Source organism: Balaenoptera ricei, chromosome X (assembly GCF_028023285.1).
Source record: "Balaenoptera ricei isolate mBalRic1 chromosome X, mBalRic1.hap2, whole genome shotgun sequence".
NCBI classification, from domain to species: domain Eukaryota; kingdom Metazoa; phylum Chordata; class Mammalia; order Artiodactyla; family Balaenopteridae; genus Balaenoptera; species Balaenoptera ricei.
This window is the reverse complement of record NC_082660.1, coordinates 14,136,873-14,155,095: the sequence shown is the minus strand read 5'-3', so window position 1 is coordinate 14,155,095 and position 18,223 is coordinate 14,136,873. Positions and strand designations below refer to the sequence as shown.

Sequence of the window (18,223 nt, the reverse complement as noted above, 5' to 3'; positions counted from 1 at the left end):
CTTTAGAAACTAGTTTGGCAGTTTCTTTAAAAGTTAAATTTAGGGACTTCCCTGGCGGTCCAGTGGTTAAGACTCTGCGCTTCCAATGCAGGGGGCATGGGTTCGATCCCTGGTCGGGGAACTAAGATCCCACATGCTACTCGGAGAGGTCAAAAAAAAAAAAAAAAGTTAAAAATAAATGTACCATACACCCAGCAATTCCACTCCTAGGTATCTTGCCAAAAGAAATGACAACATATGTTCACACAAAGATTTTCATGCATTTAAGTCCTGACATCATTACTCATAATAGGCAAAAAGGAAAATCAACTCAGATGTCCACTGAACTGAAGAATGGATAGACAAAATGGTGTAGCCATACAATGGAATACTATTCAGCAATAAAAAGAAATGAAATACTGATACATGCTACAACATGGATGAACCTCAAAAACATTATACAAAGTAAAGGAAGCCAGACACAAAAAATCCCATATTGTATGATTCTATTTATTATGAAATGTCCAGAAAAGGCAAATCTACAGAAACAGAAAGTAGATTAGTAGTTGTCTGGGGCTGGGCATTGAGATTAACTCTAAGGCATGAAGGGATGTTACTGGGGTGCTGAAAATGTTCTAAAACTGGAATATGGTGACAGTAGCAAAATTTCATAAATTTACTAGAGATCATTGAGTTGTTCACTTAAAATGGATGAACTTTATGGTCTGCAAATTATACCTCAATAGTTGTTTTCTTTAAATTGAAGTTGATTTACAATGTTGTGTTAGTTCCCAGTGTACAGCAAAGTGATTCACTTTTTTTTTATAGATATATAGATTCTTTTTCAGATTCTTTCCCATTATAGGTTATTACAAGATATTGAATACAGTTCCCTGTGCTATGCAGTAGGATCTTGTTGTTTATTCAATATATTTTTTTAAAGCTACGCATGGAGAAAAAGTATAATTAATCATATGAGAATACAGGTGAAATAAGATGGGTGAAACATAGTGATAATTATTGAATTATTGAAGCTACGGGTTCAGTATTCTATTCCTTTTCTCTCTCTCACACATAAGGTTTTTGATAATAACTTAATTTTTTAATCATTAAAAGAACAGATATATTCCTAACATCTCCAAGTACTTATGAAGGCGAAACTTCCTTTCCTGTCTCCCTGAAGTACCTCAGGGAAATCTGTCCAACACTGTAAATCACGTAGAAGGAAACACAGGAAAATGATATTACTTTCTTGCATATAGAGGACAACAAATTTATTCTTTAATATATTATTTAACTTTAGATATTAATTAGTGTTATTACCCATAGAAAAATAGTAAGGCATGCCCCCCAAATTAAATTAATATAGATTGCTTTCTCTGATACCAAATCTGCTGCAACAAAGATCTGAACAAAGATTTCCCATCTTCAAAGGATTCTGATGGAGAACAAAACAATTACATTCTCTGGATCTCAGTCTCCTAGCCTGTAATATGTGAGAGTTGGCCAAGATGACAAGAGAGCTCAAGTTCTCTTTTAGCACTGACTTTCTATGATTCTAGAATTTATTTGCCAGTGTTTACCAATAACTCCTTGTTCCTGCACCATGGGATATGTGACAAGGGTTAGTTAGCTCTCACATGGAGACACAGACAGAGTTAAATGACAAAAACACATAAGATTTAACTTCAGTGAAAGACAAGTTTCATTTCTCGTATTACATTTACATAAATGTATTTCTCCTAATCATTTTACTATTAAACTCCTTACATCACCAGCTCTGTGTGTGTGCACATGTGCGCGGGCACACGCATGCACACGTGAGCATGTGCACGCACGCACAGGCGTTGTGTGTTGGAAGGAAGGAAGGTAGGCAGGAAGGAAGGCAGGCAGACAGGCAACCTGGAGAAAGATTCTATTGGAATTGTCTCTTTTCCATGATGGATTTTTAAAATATGACATATAGTCAAACCAACTTTTAGTCTTAAACATTTCAAAATGAATTTGTGATAACTACTTCACACCAAAGTTTCTTAATCACTCCACAACCTTTTGCGATCCGTATTAACCCTACCATGCCAAAGGACTGCTCTGACTTCCTACAAACTCCTTCTCCCCTAGTCTCCATTCTCCTTGGCCAGTCAGCAGACTTTAGACTTCCAGTCTCCACTTATTCCTGAAATACACTCCTCCCTGGGTATGCCAGGTCATGGTACTATGTCCCTTACTGAATTCATGTACTCTAATGGCTTCAGATCCAGTTGTCAAGACAAAGGAATCTAGTGTTTACACAGAAGGTCCTGAAGGGTTTTGAGGAGGGAGGTGACACAACATAGTTGTGCTCAAAACAATTAATCCTGTTGCTCTATGAAGTAAAGAACGAAGCAAGCAAACCAGACTGGAGATTACTTAAGTAGCCTCCCAGGCAAGCGGTAATAACAGGGAGATTAGCTCGGTGCTTTGTGACCACCTAGAGGGGTGGGATAGGGAGGGTGGGAGGGAGGGAGAGGCAAGAGGGAAGAGATATGGGGATATATGTATATGTATAACTGATTCACTTTGTTATAAAGCAGAAACTAACACACCATTGTAAAGCAATTATACTCCAATAAAGATGTTAAAAAAAAAAAAACTGAACCAAGGCAGATACCAAAGAAAGACGAACAGAATTTGACTCCAAAAATCATATCCACCCTTCAGAGATTAGCTTAACAGTGTGCACACCTCTCCCCAACACATCCACAGATCATCCTAGTTAGAAACCACCCAGACTCAGCACCCTTCTCACATGTAACTGCAATACCGATTGGCAGGATGTGGCCATATCCATATTCCTCTTGGAATTCTCCACAGTACCAAGGATACAGTTAGGTGCTAAGTAAGTACTGGTTAAATGAATAAGACACTTTTCCTGGTCACCAGTACTGAAGTCTATTTCAGTTTTCATACAATTCTATAAACTCAAATGCATATAAGGAATTTAGTGATGTATTGACAATTAAATTATATTGTGGTACTCTTCAGCTCATTAGCATTATATGGGTCATAGGAAAATGTCCAACAATAGGAAAATGGTTAAATAAGCCATGGTCCAAGTTAATAAAGGTAAAAGAAATAAAATAGAGTATCGCCATTTTGCAACTTCCAATGAAGTCATGGATCTAAGCAGTGGTTTGCTAGAAACAGCTCATACCAGCTTGTGAGAGCCGACTGTGCAGATCTGTCCAAACCCCACATTCAGCGACCCATCAGTAAGAGTGAAATTGGCCGTGGCAGGAATGTTTACACCATAAAAACTGATAATGGCCAGTTGTTAAATATTTACTAACACGCCACTAGATGCAGGCAATGGTGATCAATACCTGAAAAAACAATTATTCGAAAGGCTGTTGGGGATCTTTATCATAATGGATGAATCAGGCAAATACTACATGAACCCACCGATCAATCAAACATGACAAAAACAGAGGCATTAGACATTAAGAACGTCCTAATGTGATGCAGTATGAAGTACACAGTTATCACTTGGACGTCTTCTTGCCGAAAATAGAATCTGATTCTAATCAAGTCTATATCTATCTACTCGTTTATAGGAAATACAGGAGATGGAAGAACAGAGAACAAGTCAAATACAGGACGTGGAAATGTCTACGGGGTGGATGATTTTCTTATGAATGAATGAATAGCAAGGGAGGGGTTTAAAAAGGACCCTATCAATAAAAAGAGACTTAACAGATGGCAAAACAAGTACAATATGCATGTTGCCCTTGTTTGGATTCTGACTGGAACAAGCCACTATAAAAAAGACATACTTGAGGCAATTCAGGGAATCTGAACGCTGGCTAGATATTAGATGATATTGAGGGATTACTGCTAATTTTGTTACATATGATAAAGGCTTAGTCATTTTTTTAAAAGGCCTTATCTGTTAGAGATAATATGAAGTATTTATGTATAAAACTATACACTATCTGGGATTTGCTTCAAAATAACCCGGGGATAGGGGTTCTCTACTTTTACACACATTTGATATTTTCCACAATACGGTTTTTAACAGAGTAGCCAGTGTATAGAACACATATAAAAAGAATGACAAAATTACCAGTACTGATATGGATATATCTCCACGAAATAATATAGTATGAAAAAGCATGGGGGAAACATGCACAGCGTGACGCCAATTATTTTAAATACAAAAAACAAAAATGATGTCATAGGTACACATATACATTAATAGGTGCACTAGAAAATGTCAGAGAAATACATTCCCAGGGGAGGACACTGGGCTTGGTGGGGATGAGGTTAAGGGACACATCTGTAATGTATGAATTTTATACACGAGAAAGTATTTTTCTATTACTCAAACGAGTTTTACAAACATTTTAAAAATAAAGGTTATACTAATATTTCCCACCCCATCCTCCAGAGATTCCAGTCCTGTTCCTCCCCACACTCCCTAGTTAAAGCACTCAGCCAGCAGGGAGGGCTGTAAAACTGGACGGTGGATCTAAAAGAGAAAGCACCCTGCCCAACGGCAGGACCAGCTGTACCCTCACCTCAGTAGGCCTCTGTAAACCTCCAGCTTTTTGTCTTTTACAGATACAAAGCATACACTGTGCTACTATAGAAACTCTCACATAACTTACTGGAAAAGAAGAAACCTCTATAAATAGAGAAAGGAACAGGAAAAGGCAAAAAGAAGCCAAAGACAGACAGTACACTGCAACCACAGCTTCGAAAGGCTGAGACTGGCCTGAGTCTGGATGAACACACTGAACACTGGCACAGACAAACCTGAAGCACCTGGACTGTATTTTTACCTCCAAAAATGTTCACCGAGCCCAACAGCCCAGTCACATCTACTTCTCTATGTTTAAATGAACTTCCAGACTTCAAATCTCATGACAAAGTGACACTATACCTTTTATAAAAGCCAACACCTTTTATCTATCAACCACTGAGAAGCCCAAGGGGAAAACTTAATGAATTCTGAGTGTGTTACTTCTCACGATAGACCCCTGCACAAACAAGACCAGGCCTGAAAGCAAGGATTCAGGTCTAGAAAATTGGAAGGCATTCCCTGGCCCTTCAAAGGCAAATGACTGCAGTAGCAGCCAATTGCCCAGGTCTGGAGATGAATCCCAGTCCTCAGCTGGCTGGTGAAGCAGGGTGAGGCCTGCAACCAACAGGAATAATAGCATTCTGCCTTCTACCCTCTCTTAAGAACTCAATCTGCAGCAGAGGCAGCTGAACAGAGAGAGACGTGCCTAGTAAATATCTGGCCAAATAGACAAGTTGGGAGAGGCAAGTAGGGTAGAGAGAAGAGAAATACTTGCCCCTTCTTGAGGCAGCAGAGCATAGGCTCCAGCACTGGACTGCATGAGTTTAAGCGTTAGCTCCACCATCAACTAGCTCCATGACCTTGGCCAAATTAACTTCTGTACCTCAATTTCTGCATCTCTAAAATAAGGATAAAACAGCATCTACCTCATTAGGATTGTTGTCAGGATAAGAGATAATGCATATAAAGTACTTTAAATGTGTCCTTTGTACAAAGTAAGCCTCGAATTCATATCAGCCATTATCACTATGATACCTAGTACTTGGTGTTAATGGAGTAGAGAGCCCAGAAACAACTCTTGCAAATAGGGAAACTTTGCTTAGGACAGAGTGGACATTGCATACTGATGGGTAAAGAATATACTATTCAATAAATGGGACTAGATCAATTGGTTTCACAAATGAGAGAAAAAGTAAAACTAGTTGCAAGCATTTAGTAATGATTCTTTCCATGTTTCCCAAACACTAAAAGGGATTTCCTCCCTGACTTGTGGAAAGATTCAGGATTAGATAAACAGTTAGAAGTCCAATAATGAGTGTGTTCCCTACCTCATTATCTAAGTTAAGGATAAGATGTGCCCAGACAACAAATAGACAGGTTCAACAAAGTTACAGCATATAAGATCAATATACAAAAAACAATTATATTTCTATACACTAGCAATGAAGATTGCAAAAATGTAATTAAGAAAACAATTTCCTGGGCTTCCCTGGTGGCGCAGTGGTTAAGAATCCGCCTGCCAATGCAGGAGACATGGGTTCGAGCCCTGGTCCGGGAAGATCCCACATGCCGCGGAGCAACTAAGCCCATGCACCACAACTACTGAGCCTGCACTCTAGAGCCCGCAAGCCACAACTACTGAGCCCACATGCCACAACTACTGAAGCCTGCGTGCCTAGAGTCCGTGCTCCACACCAAGAGAAGCCACAACAATGAGAAGCCCGCACACCGCAACAAAGAGTAGCCCCCACTTGCCACAACTAGAGAAAGCCCGCACGCAGCAACGAAGACCCAACGCAGCCAATAAATAAATTAATTAAAAAAAAAAAGAAAACAATTCCCTTTAGAATAAAATCAAAATAAATAAAATATAGTCGTTCCTCAGTATCCCTGGGGATTGGGTCCAGGACCCCCTGTGGATACAAAAATCCAAGGATGCTCAAGTCCCTTACATAAAATGATGTAATACTTGCATATAACCTATGCACATCCTCCCATATACTTTAAATCAGCTCTACATTACTTATACTACCTAATACAAACAGTTGCTGGTGCACAACAAAGTCAAACTTTGTTGTTTGGAACTTTCTGGAATTTTTGTCCCTAATATTTTCAATCCACAATTGGTTGAATCGGTGGATGCAGAAACTGAGGATACAGAGGGCTGACTGTAAGAATTTGAAGAAGTGCAAATTTGTATGCCGAAAATTACAAAACATTGTTGAATGAAACTAAATACTTAAACAAATGAAAATACATTCTTCCATTAAGACTGGAAGACATAATATTGTTAAAATCAAAAACACCATGCGTACACCATAAATATATACGATTTTTATTTGTCAATTAACCTCAATTAAGTTGGGGAAAAAATATTAAGATAGCAATACTAATCAAACTGATCTACAGATTCAATACACTCCCTAACAAAATCCCAGCTGGCTTTTTTTTTTTTAAATAAACAGAAATTGATGAGCTGATCCTAAATTTCATATGAAAATGCAAGGTACCCAGAATAACCAAAACAATCTTGAAAAAGAAGAATAAAGTGGGTAGTTATGCACTTTCCAATTTTAAAACTTATTACCATTCTGTAATAATCAAGACAGTACGGTACTGGCATAAGGATAGACATATAGATCAATGGAATAGAAGTGAGAGTCCAGAAATAAACCTTTATGTTGATGGTCAATTGATTTTCAACAAGGGTACCAGGAAAATTCTACAGGGAATCAATCATTTTCTCAACAAATGGTACTGGGACAACTGAGTAGTCACATGCAAAAAAATGAATCTGGACCCCTATCTCATACCATATACAAAAATCAACTCAAATGGATCACAGACCTAAATGTGAGAGCTAAAAATATAAAACTGTTAAAAGAAAAGGGGAGTAAATTTTTGTGACCTTGAGTTAGGCAATGGTATCTTCTTTTTTTGTTTAATTTATTTATTTTATTTATTATTTATTTTTGGTTGCATTGGGCCTTTGTTGCTATGCGTGGGCTTTCTCTAGTTGTGGCAGGCGGGGGCTACTCTTCGTTGTGGTGCGCAGGCTTCTCGTGGCAGTGGCTTCTCTTGTGGTGGAGCACAGGCTCTAGGTGTGCGGGTTTCAGCAGCTGTGGCACACGGGTTCAGTAGTTGTGGCTCGCGGGCTCTAGAGCACAGGCTCAGTAGTTGTGGCGCACGGGCCCAGCTGCTCTGCGGCATGTGGGATCCTCCTGGGTCAGGGCTCGAACCCGTGTCCCCTGCATTGGCAGGTGGGTTCTTAACCACTGCACCACCAGGGAAGCCTTAGGCAATGGTTTCTTAGATATGACACGAAAAGCACAAATGACAAAAGAAAAAATAGATAAAGTGGACGTCATCAAAATTAAGAACTTTTGCACTTCAAAGGTCACCATCAAAAAGCTTGAAAGAACAACCCACAAAATGAGAGAAAATATTTGTAAATCATATATCTGAAAAGGGACTTGTATCCAGAATATATAAGGAACCCTTACAACTCAACAAAAAAAGACAAATAACCCAATTTAAAAATGGGCAAAGATTCTGAATAGACATTTCTCCAAAGATGACATAAATGTAGCCAATAAGCACAGGAAAAGATGTTCAACATCATTAGTCATTAGAAAATGCAAATGAAAACCATGATAAGATATCACTTCAGACCTACTAGGATGGCTAAAATAAAAACCACAGACGATAACAAAGGTTTCAAGGATATGAAGAAATTGCAATCCTCATACATAGCTACTGAGATGGTAAACTGGTGCAGCTCCTTTGGAAAACAGTTCAGTAGTTCCTCAAAATGTTCAACAAAGAGTTAACATATAACCCAGAAATTCCACTCGCGTATATGCCCAAGAAAAAGGAAAACATATGCTTGTTTACACAAAAACTTGTACATGAATGTTCACAGCCGTATTATTCATAATAGTCAAAAGGTAGCAACAACCGAAATGTTCATCAACTGATAAATGGATGAATAAAATGTGCCATATCCATAAAATGTAATATTATTTATTCATCCATAAAAGGAATGAAGTGCTGGTTCATTCTACAACATGGATAAACCTTGCGAACACGATGCTAAGTGAAAGAAGCCCATCACAAAAGACTATATATATATATTTGTCCAGAACAGACAAATTTATAGACACAGAAAGTAGGTTAGTGATTGCCCATGGCTCTGGGGAGAGGAGCGTGGGGTGGAGAATGACTGCTAACAGGTATGGGGTGTCTTTTGGGGGTGGTGGTGAGAATGTTCTGAAATTGGACAATACTGGTGGCTGTACAACACTGTGAATACACTAAAAGCCACTGAATTGTACATTTTAAAAGGGTGAATTTTATAGAATGTGGATTATATCTCAATAAAGCTTTCATTTAAAAAAAAAACTGTCTAGACTGACAAACTGAACCCTTGGCTGGCTATGTACTATGGACCCCAAAGTCTGGGCATGGGGCAGGAATCCCATAATGCCACTAGATTTCAAAATCCTACTAGATTTTAAAAGGGAACAAGTAGCTCTCACAGCAATGATACAATAAGGAAATCTATAAGGTCACAGCCGTCTGTGTGGCCAAATTCATCCTTTAGAAAACTTGAAAGGCAAGTTTGGTCTTGAGACCATCTCTTATTCCCAAGGTGTTTACCTTTTCTAAAGTTACAGAAAGAGGGCTTCCCTGGTGGCGCAGTAGTTAAGAATCGGCCTGTGAATACAGGGGACATGGGTTCGAGCCCTGGTCCGGGAAGATCCCACATGCCTCGGAGCAACTAAGCCCGTGCGCCACAACTACTGAGCCTGCGCTCTAGAGCCTGAGGCCACAACTACTGAAGCCCATGTGCCCAGAGCCCATGCTCCACAATGAGAGAAGCCACCGCAATGAGAAGCCCACAAACCGCAACAAAGAGGAGCCCCTGCTCGCCGCAAGTAGAGAAAGCCTGCGCACAGCAACGAAGACCCAAAGCAGCCCAAAAAATAAACAAATAAATAAAATAAAGTTGCAGAAAGAAATATTCACCTGTAGAAAACCCAGGACAGACTGCTCTCAGCTCATCACTCAATAAACACACCCCCACCACCACCAAATTAAGACAGAGCCCTTATCACAACCCTTTGCCCATCCGTACATCTCACAATGCAGGCTATGGGAAGTCCTCCAAAACTATTCCTCAGTGTTGGAGGGCCACTGAGGAGGAATCCGAAGAACATATCAGAGCCTTAAAGAACGCTCTGGAATGCTCTGTCATTTCAGCTCCATTCTAGGAGGTGGCAGCAGATTGGTTGTAAAAATACCCTGGATTCAGATTGGTAGGCAGGTTTGAGACAGATAAACTCATCCGGGAAGGCCATCTCTGGTACTCTCAGGTGCCATCTGGTCACTGCAGCTATAGAGTGAAAACTAAATTTTTTGTAGTCGGTAATATCTGTACGTGAGGCAAAACTGAAGAGATACAAATGGATATTCGATGAAAAGTAAGTTTCTCTCTTACTCCTGGGCCCCGGTCATCCTATTCTCTTCCCCACAGGCAACCACTGCTACCACTTTTTTAAGTATCCTTCCGGAAACTGTCTATACAATGAAGAACATACATATTCTGCACCAATGCCTTTCTCACTCATCTCAGATAGCTCTCCACTTAGTACACGTACCTTATTCTTTTTAACAGCTTCATAAGATTCCATGATATGGATGTACCATAATTTCTTAACCATGGAGTGAACTTTTATTATCAGTGTGTCTAAAGCAGACAGAGGACATTAGCTACCCATGGGCAGATACTACCCATGGATGTGTTTTGTTTGGCCATCGTAATGGTTTTAACATGTGGCTCTCAGTGTCCTCGGCCATACGGGATGTGGTGGAAAGAGCTGTCCACCAAAATGCACTCTCCTTTCTTAAAGTAAGCGGGGTGGCACTGGGAAGTGGCGGCCCTGCCAGGGACTTCCTTTCCCACTGCCTGGCAGCTAGCTCTATCCAAGGGACTAAGATGCCCCTGTTAGATGTGTGCGGACATGATGAAGATTCTTGGTCTGAATCTCTAAAGGGATGGCTACGTCTCCCCGCCGTAATCTCTGCCCCTTCTGCCAGGCGGAGGCTCAGTGGCTGGACAGGGCTGTGTGCAGCACTGAGGCAGCTGGCCGTCACTATGGAAACCTCGGGCTGCAAACCCATGGCTTTGGAGGAGGCAGGGCAGTGTCAAGAGTGGGAGGAGGGGAGTTCCCACCCCACACAGTGAAACAGAAGGAACCCTTTTACGAGGGGGGAGAAAAGCCTTATGAAAACAACTGTTTCAGTGAGGAAAAAGAGGTTAGGATCTAAAAAGTATCGTCTTCACTGTCTGATTTTTCTTACAGGAATTTCAGTAATAAAACATGTTACGTGGCTGTAAGTATAGAGCTATAAAATCTAAACCTCACTGAGCAAGTCCCAGCTTTGACTGCCTAGATTTTGTATGCTTGCATCATCACTGCCTTAGACCTTCTTGCACATTTTTTTCCCTCCAACAGAGCAGCCACATGGGACTGTGAAAGGATGGCTCCACGGCCTGAATCAACTATGACAAAGGTGAGCTCCCTTTTCCGCACAGCGATCCTATTATGTCAACTTCTCCCTATGAAAACACACGCTTTAGGTGTAATGCCAGCACCTACCTATCTCGAGCCCTGGGATAGTCTAGACTCCTGCAAATCACATGTTCACACCCTCTTTGCAGATATCAAGGTTAAAGCCAACTGTCCCACACTGCCAGAGTTGGCCTGGTTCATTTTTATAGATTTACAATCTAAAACAATCCTTCATTATTCTTCTCCATATTACGTTACCTATCATAAATTTGAAGGCATTAATGCCACCCACTTCTGAGCTATTCCTTCCTTCCCAAGAGTCCTTTGAATGCTATCTGAATCCTACACCGAGTCTGCGGGCTCTTCTCCACTTGGTCTCTTCAGGCTCTTATCCTATTTGCTTCTCTCTCTGTATAAACATCATCACCACTATATAACAACCATCTCACCTTTTCCTCCATTTCCCTCTTTCATTCTTGCTTCTTTGCATCTTCTCTCCATCCTACTTCTTCTCCACATTATCGCTCCACTTTAGGCTACTCTGACTCAGCAACTTAGCCTCATTCACTCTGTTTTTCACAATCCTATGATTCTCATTTTTAAAAACATTAGCTTCACTTTATCCTTCCTTTTCAGCTCAAGTTCATATCTTATTTCATCGCACATTATCTTTCCCTGTTTTCTTTACCTTTCCTCGTTCTTCTATTGTTATAAACAGGATGGCCTAGGTAGAGTCTGTCGTAAGTGATAAAGTTGGCCAAAAGATGGGGTACTGGGGGCTGGAAGAACATGGTCCGCATGAAGGAGCAGGCTAGCTTAGCTTCCCCAAGGCCACCTTCACATTCCCAAGTGCTTCAGATAAGACAGGTCCAGACCCTCACAGGAAAAACGAAGAGACAAGTGGTTTCTGTGGTTAGGCAAAGAGCAGGAGCCCCGGAAGCTAAGTGTGCCTCCACACGGGCAATTCACAAAAGAAGAAATATTAACATCCAGTAACGACAGAGGAAAAGATGTTCAGGCTCACTAGGAATCAAGGAAATGCAAACATTTGTCTATCAGATAGGTAACGACTGAAAAGATGAACATTACCCAGTGCTGGTGAGGGTGTGAGGAAACACTCTCAGGCGACGTTACCAGTGGGATAAGGTCATAAGGCACAAGTTTCTGACAGCACAGTTTGGCAACCTGTATCTACACTTCAAAGGTATATGGCCTCTGACTCAGCATCTCCGACTTCAGCCCAAGAAAATAAGTAGACAAGGAAACAAAGATATAGATACGAAGTCATTAATAACCTCTACCTTGTTTATGACATGAGGGCAGAGAGAGGTTGGTGGCAGAGCCTGGGAAAGAGAGGTCCCTGCCTCTGTGGGGGCAGGCGGAGAGGAGAGAAGCAGAGAGGGAAGGGGAGGAGAGGGGAGCAGCATGTGAGCACGAGACGAGACCATGAGGAAGAGACAGAGGAGGAGATGGGGGGAGACGGGGAGAGAGAAAGCCCCACAGGGCGCAATCAACCACATCACACAGGCACGAAGAAACGACACAGCTCCATATTATGAAAGACGGTGAATCAGGAAGCTCAGGATATAGGACAGCAAGCACAGTGTGACCCAGCTTAGCTAGAGTGACACATAAAGGCAAGTGTGGCAGAGGGGTGACTACGTGGGCACCACGGTTCTCACTGAGGGCGCTATGGTGACTGGTTTAGACTCTACCTCGTGCTTTCCTAGCTTGTCAGAATTTTAATAAGTAATTTCTAGCAATATGCAATACACTAAAATTCTACATAGTTTAGACAGACCCTTGGACTTTCCTGTGAGAATTAAGCCACAGGCAAACAAATTAAGTAGATAAAATGGTACCACCTGCTTTTCATAATGCAGACATGCTCTGTTTCTCATGTGATCAATTTAAACTGCTCATTAAAATTTCATTTGTGTAAACCTGTACTGGAAAGACAATGGAATTAAGCTATGAATACAGATGTCACCCACCTAGCTATTCTTTGGCATTTATCAAATGAAAATACTTTTCCCTTGAAGTCCTATCAACATCGGAGACGTAAAGAGAAGCCGTCTGAATTCAGGCTCTCCTGAAAGCAGCCCCTACTGCTGGGACTTGGGAGCAGGCATTTGATTTGGGTGTGAGGCAAGCACGACAGGGCAGGAGGGCAGCGGGCCCAGACAAGGTGTGTTAATGAAGGAGCTACTGCCACAGGTGACCACGGCTCGGTCCCTCTGCGAGCCGTCCCGGGGACTGCGAGGAACGAGTCACAGAACTGTCCCACCGGGGGTCAGGGAGTCAGGGGCTTTCCTCAGACCCCCTCTCCCCGTCGGTCTTCCGTGGGAGTGAGTGCCTAGGGGCCAAACATGGCGCTACTTGAATGACATCTATTACCTCATCAACACCCTGTAATTCTCTGGAGGGTTGGTCCTGTTTTCGAGATTAGGAATCTGAGATGCAGAAAAGATTAAGCCACTTGCGGAAAATCAGATAGTTAATAAGCAGCTGAGCTGAACTCCAAATTCAGTCTTCTCTCTCCCACTCTAGGGTGCCACGTGGTAAAGGCCACGGCCCGTCCATTCTCCAGCATAGCTGGCGCTCCTCGTGGGGAGAGAGACACAGCCTGAGAGAGGGGGGCATGCTTCCAGCCTCTCTCCTTGCAAGGAAAACGTATGGAGATGGTTGCCCAGATTGTTTTAATCTTCTTGTGTCCACAGAAAAATCTTCTAGGTCATCATCCACCAGCCACGTGAAATTTTTATAGCATCATCATCCATGGCTACTCCCACCCCAAATACCAGTTACTATGAAATTACGCCAGAATTTGGATCAAAGTATGGGGGAAAATTCAAGACAAATTTTTATCTGATGAACTCATGGCAGAGAATCAAATTTCATAGACAGTTCCAGATTCTGGTATATTAAAAAACAATCTATAACTTTACTATGAGGAGAGTACTTTATTAGAACAAATAAAACATGCTGAGCTCTGCCGGGACACAGGGGTCATGCTCATGTGTGAGCCAAGGAGATTCTTTCCTTGCTTTAGTAAAAAAGATAATCATCTGCAAATCACTAGCATCTGAGGTTGGCTTGATTTAAAATGCACAGAGATACAGAAAAAGTTCCAGGAAATCATTGTATTTAGAGCTTGCCTGCATTAGTCAGTGGAAAGGCCCTTGCGGCTCCCAAAATAACACTTGGGACAGCAGCTGTACGCTGGCACCTTCACTCATGTGAAGGCATGGCTCGCATCTGCGGTTCTGCAGGCTCCCGGGAGGACAGCTCCTCTTCACAGGGAGCCAGGGGAGCAGACAGGCCGCCCCACACTCCCCGCCTCCAGCCCAGCTGTACAGCAGCTGCCCTGAGCAAGTCCCATCCCCAGAAGCCCCAGAGCAGCCCAACTGAAGGAGCCCTTGACCCAGACGCCCACACTAAACACCTAACCATCAGTCAGATTTAGAAAGCAGAGCCCCCTTCAGCATTAAGCCTGGAGGACACAGGATCTTCACCAGAAGGATAAAATGCAGAAAATTCTGGCCAGGCATTGACCACCGAGACCTTTCGCAGAAGACGGCATAAGCGTCTGAGGAAATCACAGATGGCAATCCTGGACACAAATTACCACGATGCAGAGAACAAGACCCTGGCCACGCACTCAGTGGACTATCTGGGGAGGAAGCATTTTCATCCTCTGGGTACAGAATTTCACAATTCCTGGTCCACAGCAAGTGTGGGCAAGGCTCCAGACACACGTGATATCTATGTGCCAGCCACGTGAAGGCCGTCCGGGCCAGGTCTGCTCGTTCTCTGGACCCACAGAGGCCTCTGCAGTGACACCCATCCAATGACTCCAAAAGGAAAGGGAAGGGCTGGGCGCAGAGGGGCACTTCACCTGGCACACTGGGCTGGAAGACTTTATTCAGATCCAAGGAGGAGGCTCTGGAATGGGTTTTCTGTGGCCGCGGTGGCGGGGTGGGAGGGTCCTCGCCCCTCTTCATGGCCTCTTCTATGGAGGTGCTAGAGTAGGATCTGCAGCAAAATAAGGGAAGGTCAGAAGGCACACAGCAAAGCTTTACTCTCTGAAATTGGGCCGAAACAGAAAATACCCACAAAAGGCAAAGCGACTGCCAAGGCTTGCTGAGTTCCCGGAGCGGCCAGGCACGCTGCTGCCCCCTGGATGCCACACCAGCTGCAACAAGCGCCCGACCCCCAACCCTGAGTCACAACCTTTTTTAACCTCTTTGCTCTTATTATACCTTAGACCTAAACTTACCCCAGAGGGAACGCTTTCTGTAAATTCAAATCCTTTTCGATTGGAATTGTTAATAAGAATAACACGTAAACCCTTCCACTTAGGTACTTCCATACTTCAGTAGAAGGGCTTCATGGTATTAACTGACCGCAGAACTCTTCTGTTTACATGCAAACGTGATAACAGGCACATATGGAACTGGGACAGATAAGCTGAGAGCAAGAATCAAATGTTCAACGGAATATGCCACAAATGAAATTCAGGAGAGGAAAACACACATCAGTCAGGTTGAGGGGCCTTGGTTGTCTCACCATGAGAAATACAGGTTTGGGGAAATTTTCAAAGCAAAGGCCTCCTCTTAACCTTCTCTCTCAATCTGTAAGAAAGCAGGAGCTAACTAGGCAGTTTCAGAGATTATAACTCCAATTCACGGCATTTAATGAAAAAGGAACTAAGTAAGTTGCTAAAGGTCACATAGCTAGAAGGTTACATAGGTTTCATTCAAATTCCAGTCTCAGTTTCTAAATTATATCTTTAAAATGTTCTGAGACTGCCTGCCTATGAGCCAGGGAAGAAAACTTGGGGCACAGCTAGACTATATAGTAGAGCCCTACTTATTTTCTAAATTAATTCAACTCAGTACATTACTCTATCGCTTAGGAATAAGTTTGTGGATGAATTCCCAATATGATTTTCTAAGAAGCTCATGTGTACATCTTATGTCTGTTCTATTCAGCTTTTGAGCTAACTTCCTGTCAAAGAAGAAAATGACCTTTGAGTCAGAGATGTGTCCTACAGATAAATTAACCTCAGAAAAGTGTCTTGGTATTTAGCTATTACAGTGGCACTCAGGAAATTAGAATCTATCCATTACTATTAAGCAACTTCAGTTCTTGGTAAAGCTGGTTTTGACATAGCAAGTTCTTATTTTCCTGAATAACTTCCTCAAGGTTTCTTTGTGGTAGTCCAGAGTTTTTTTGTCATGCAAGGTTGCAATCTTTAATAAAGCCACCATAATGGCATGTGAAATGCTCTGGGGTGGTCCCTGTAACACAACTGGCAAGACAGGCAAGGCAAAGGCAGGCAGGAACTAGCAGGAAGGGTGCTCTGATCCTTTCAACCAGAACAAAAAGGAACCCATAGAAAAGGACAACAAAGTTTTCAAATGGGAACTCTTGATTTAAAAAGGAAATTAGAGACCCTGGCTAGAAAGAACTTTCTATGCCAGATACAGCTCTAGTGACATTTTTCACTCAAGAAAGAGAAAATAATGTGTACGTGTATAAATCATGTGTGTGCGTGTGTATATATACACACATACATATACTTGAGCACACAATCTCATACTACATCTTATTCCATTTTACTTCCATATATAACCTGTGTATTTGTATTTTTATATGGAAAGTTAAATGAATATCCAGTAAGTGATACAGTAAAACTATGACTGCAACCAATTAAAACATAAATGTGCAGGGAATCAACAAAATGATGAATGTAGCAGTGTTAGAAGGGTGATTTCCCTTTCCCTTACATTTCTACACGGCTTTATTATTCTAAAAAGGAGGATTAAAGTAATTTAATTCTCACGGTCTCAGTGAGGACCCAGTTGGGTGTAGCGAAAATAAAAACATCCAAATTAGACCAAGAGACCAATCCCTAAAAGAATAATATATAAAATTTAGCAGAGATATTAATAATAGAATATGTGACTGAGATTTTGTCATTTCACTCGCTTTGAGAGGAAGCCAGCAGAAGTAAAAACTGTGAGGTTCAATTTCTGCCATTCAGAGAAGGGTTTGCCTACTATGAAGGCAGATAAATGTTACTATTCCTACATCCTAAAGCCAGCATGGACTAACTTGTAAAAGATCCATTCATCCTTCAAAAACAGGATGAGTAAATGTGGTGGCCATAGAGAGAAACAGGAACTATAACTTCTTTTCCTACCAAAATGAATTAGTGTTACCTATTATTTTAAAAAATATGAACACAGATATCTGTACCTTCTACAAACAAGGAAACAAAACTCTAACTTGGAAAATCCAGACATAAAAGATAAACTGAGGGGTAACTCTCTGACTTACAAGGAGACGAGAGTTCCTTAAATTGGCAATATTGCAAGCATACAAAATATGATCAGATTTAAATTCACTTTCTCAGGAATACATCTAGCAGCCAAAGGAGGAAAAAAGTCACTAAGAGCCAAAGCAAAACTTGGCAAACACACACGTAGCATCCTGTCTCCCACTGCAGTCTACTGGTAAAGAGCGGTCTCAACACCATTTCCCCTCTTCGAGATTCTAGTATTTCTATGAGAGTCTGTATTTCTCTTCGTTCCTCCCTTCTGATGTCTGATGTCAACCACAGCACTGCCTTACTGGCTCTCCCTCTTCTACTAACCTCAACTGACTTAAAAACTGTGAAGCTGAGAAGAGGCTCTAAGAGGACGAAACAGTCCACAAACACTGCTTACCTGAAGTTTTGAGCCGCACTGAAATCGCCGAAGCATTTTAGTTCCCTACTCTAGATTTTATCCCCCAGACTTCCTATTTCTTGGTGTTCACCTTGTCATGATAGGACATCTCAGTGTTAGTTACCTTTTAACCATATTTCCCTCTTTCCAAAGCTACTTTCCCCCTATTCGTTATCATCCTGCAGCAACCGGGTCACATCACGTCGCCCCTTCTTTGTGTCAGGTGGCCAGAGAGCAGCAGCCCCTCTCCCAGCACCAACAAACACAGAAACTAAGCGCCTCCCCAGCAGCACTGCGGGCTCCAGTCAGGCCCCTCATGACGAGTGAACTCACCCTCATCCTGAGCTTCAAATTGAAGGGAAAAGATTTTGGGT

General features: G+C 41.9%; 1 protein-coding gene across 7 annotated transcripts in view; it reads right to left on the bottom strand.

Moving 5' to 3' along the window:
• REPS2 (RALBP1 associated Eps domain containing 2) overlaps positions 1-18,223 on the bottom strand; it is a 222,132-nt gene that overhangs the window by 74,107 nt on the left and 129,802 nt on the right. For 5 of the 7 annotated variants that reach the window (XM_059910736.1, XM_059910738.1, XM_059910739.1 and 2 more), the window contains one exon: positions 15,014-15,150. The exons of the other annotated variants lie outside the window; for them this stretch is intronic. In XM_059910736.1, coding sequence (XP_059766719.1) covers positions 15,014-15,150 — 137 coding nt within the window. The remainder of the gene's footprint in view (positions 1-15,013; positions 15,151-18,223) is intronic. 7 annotated transcript variants of the gene reach the window in all.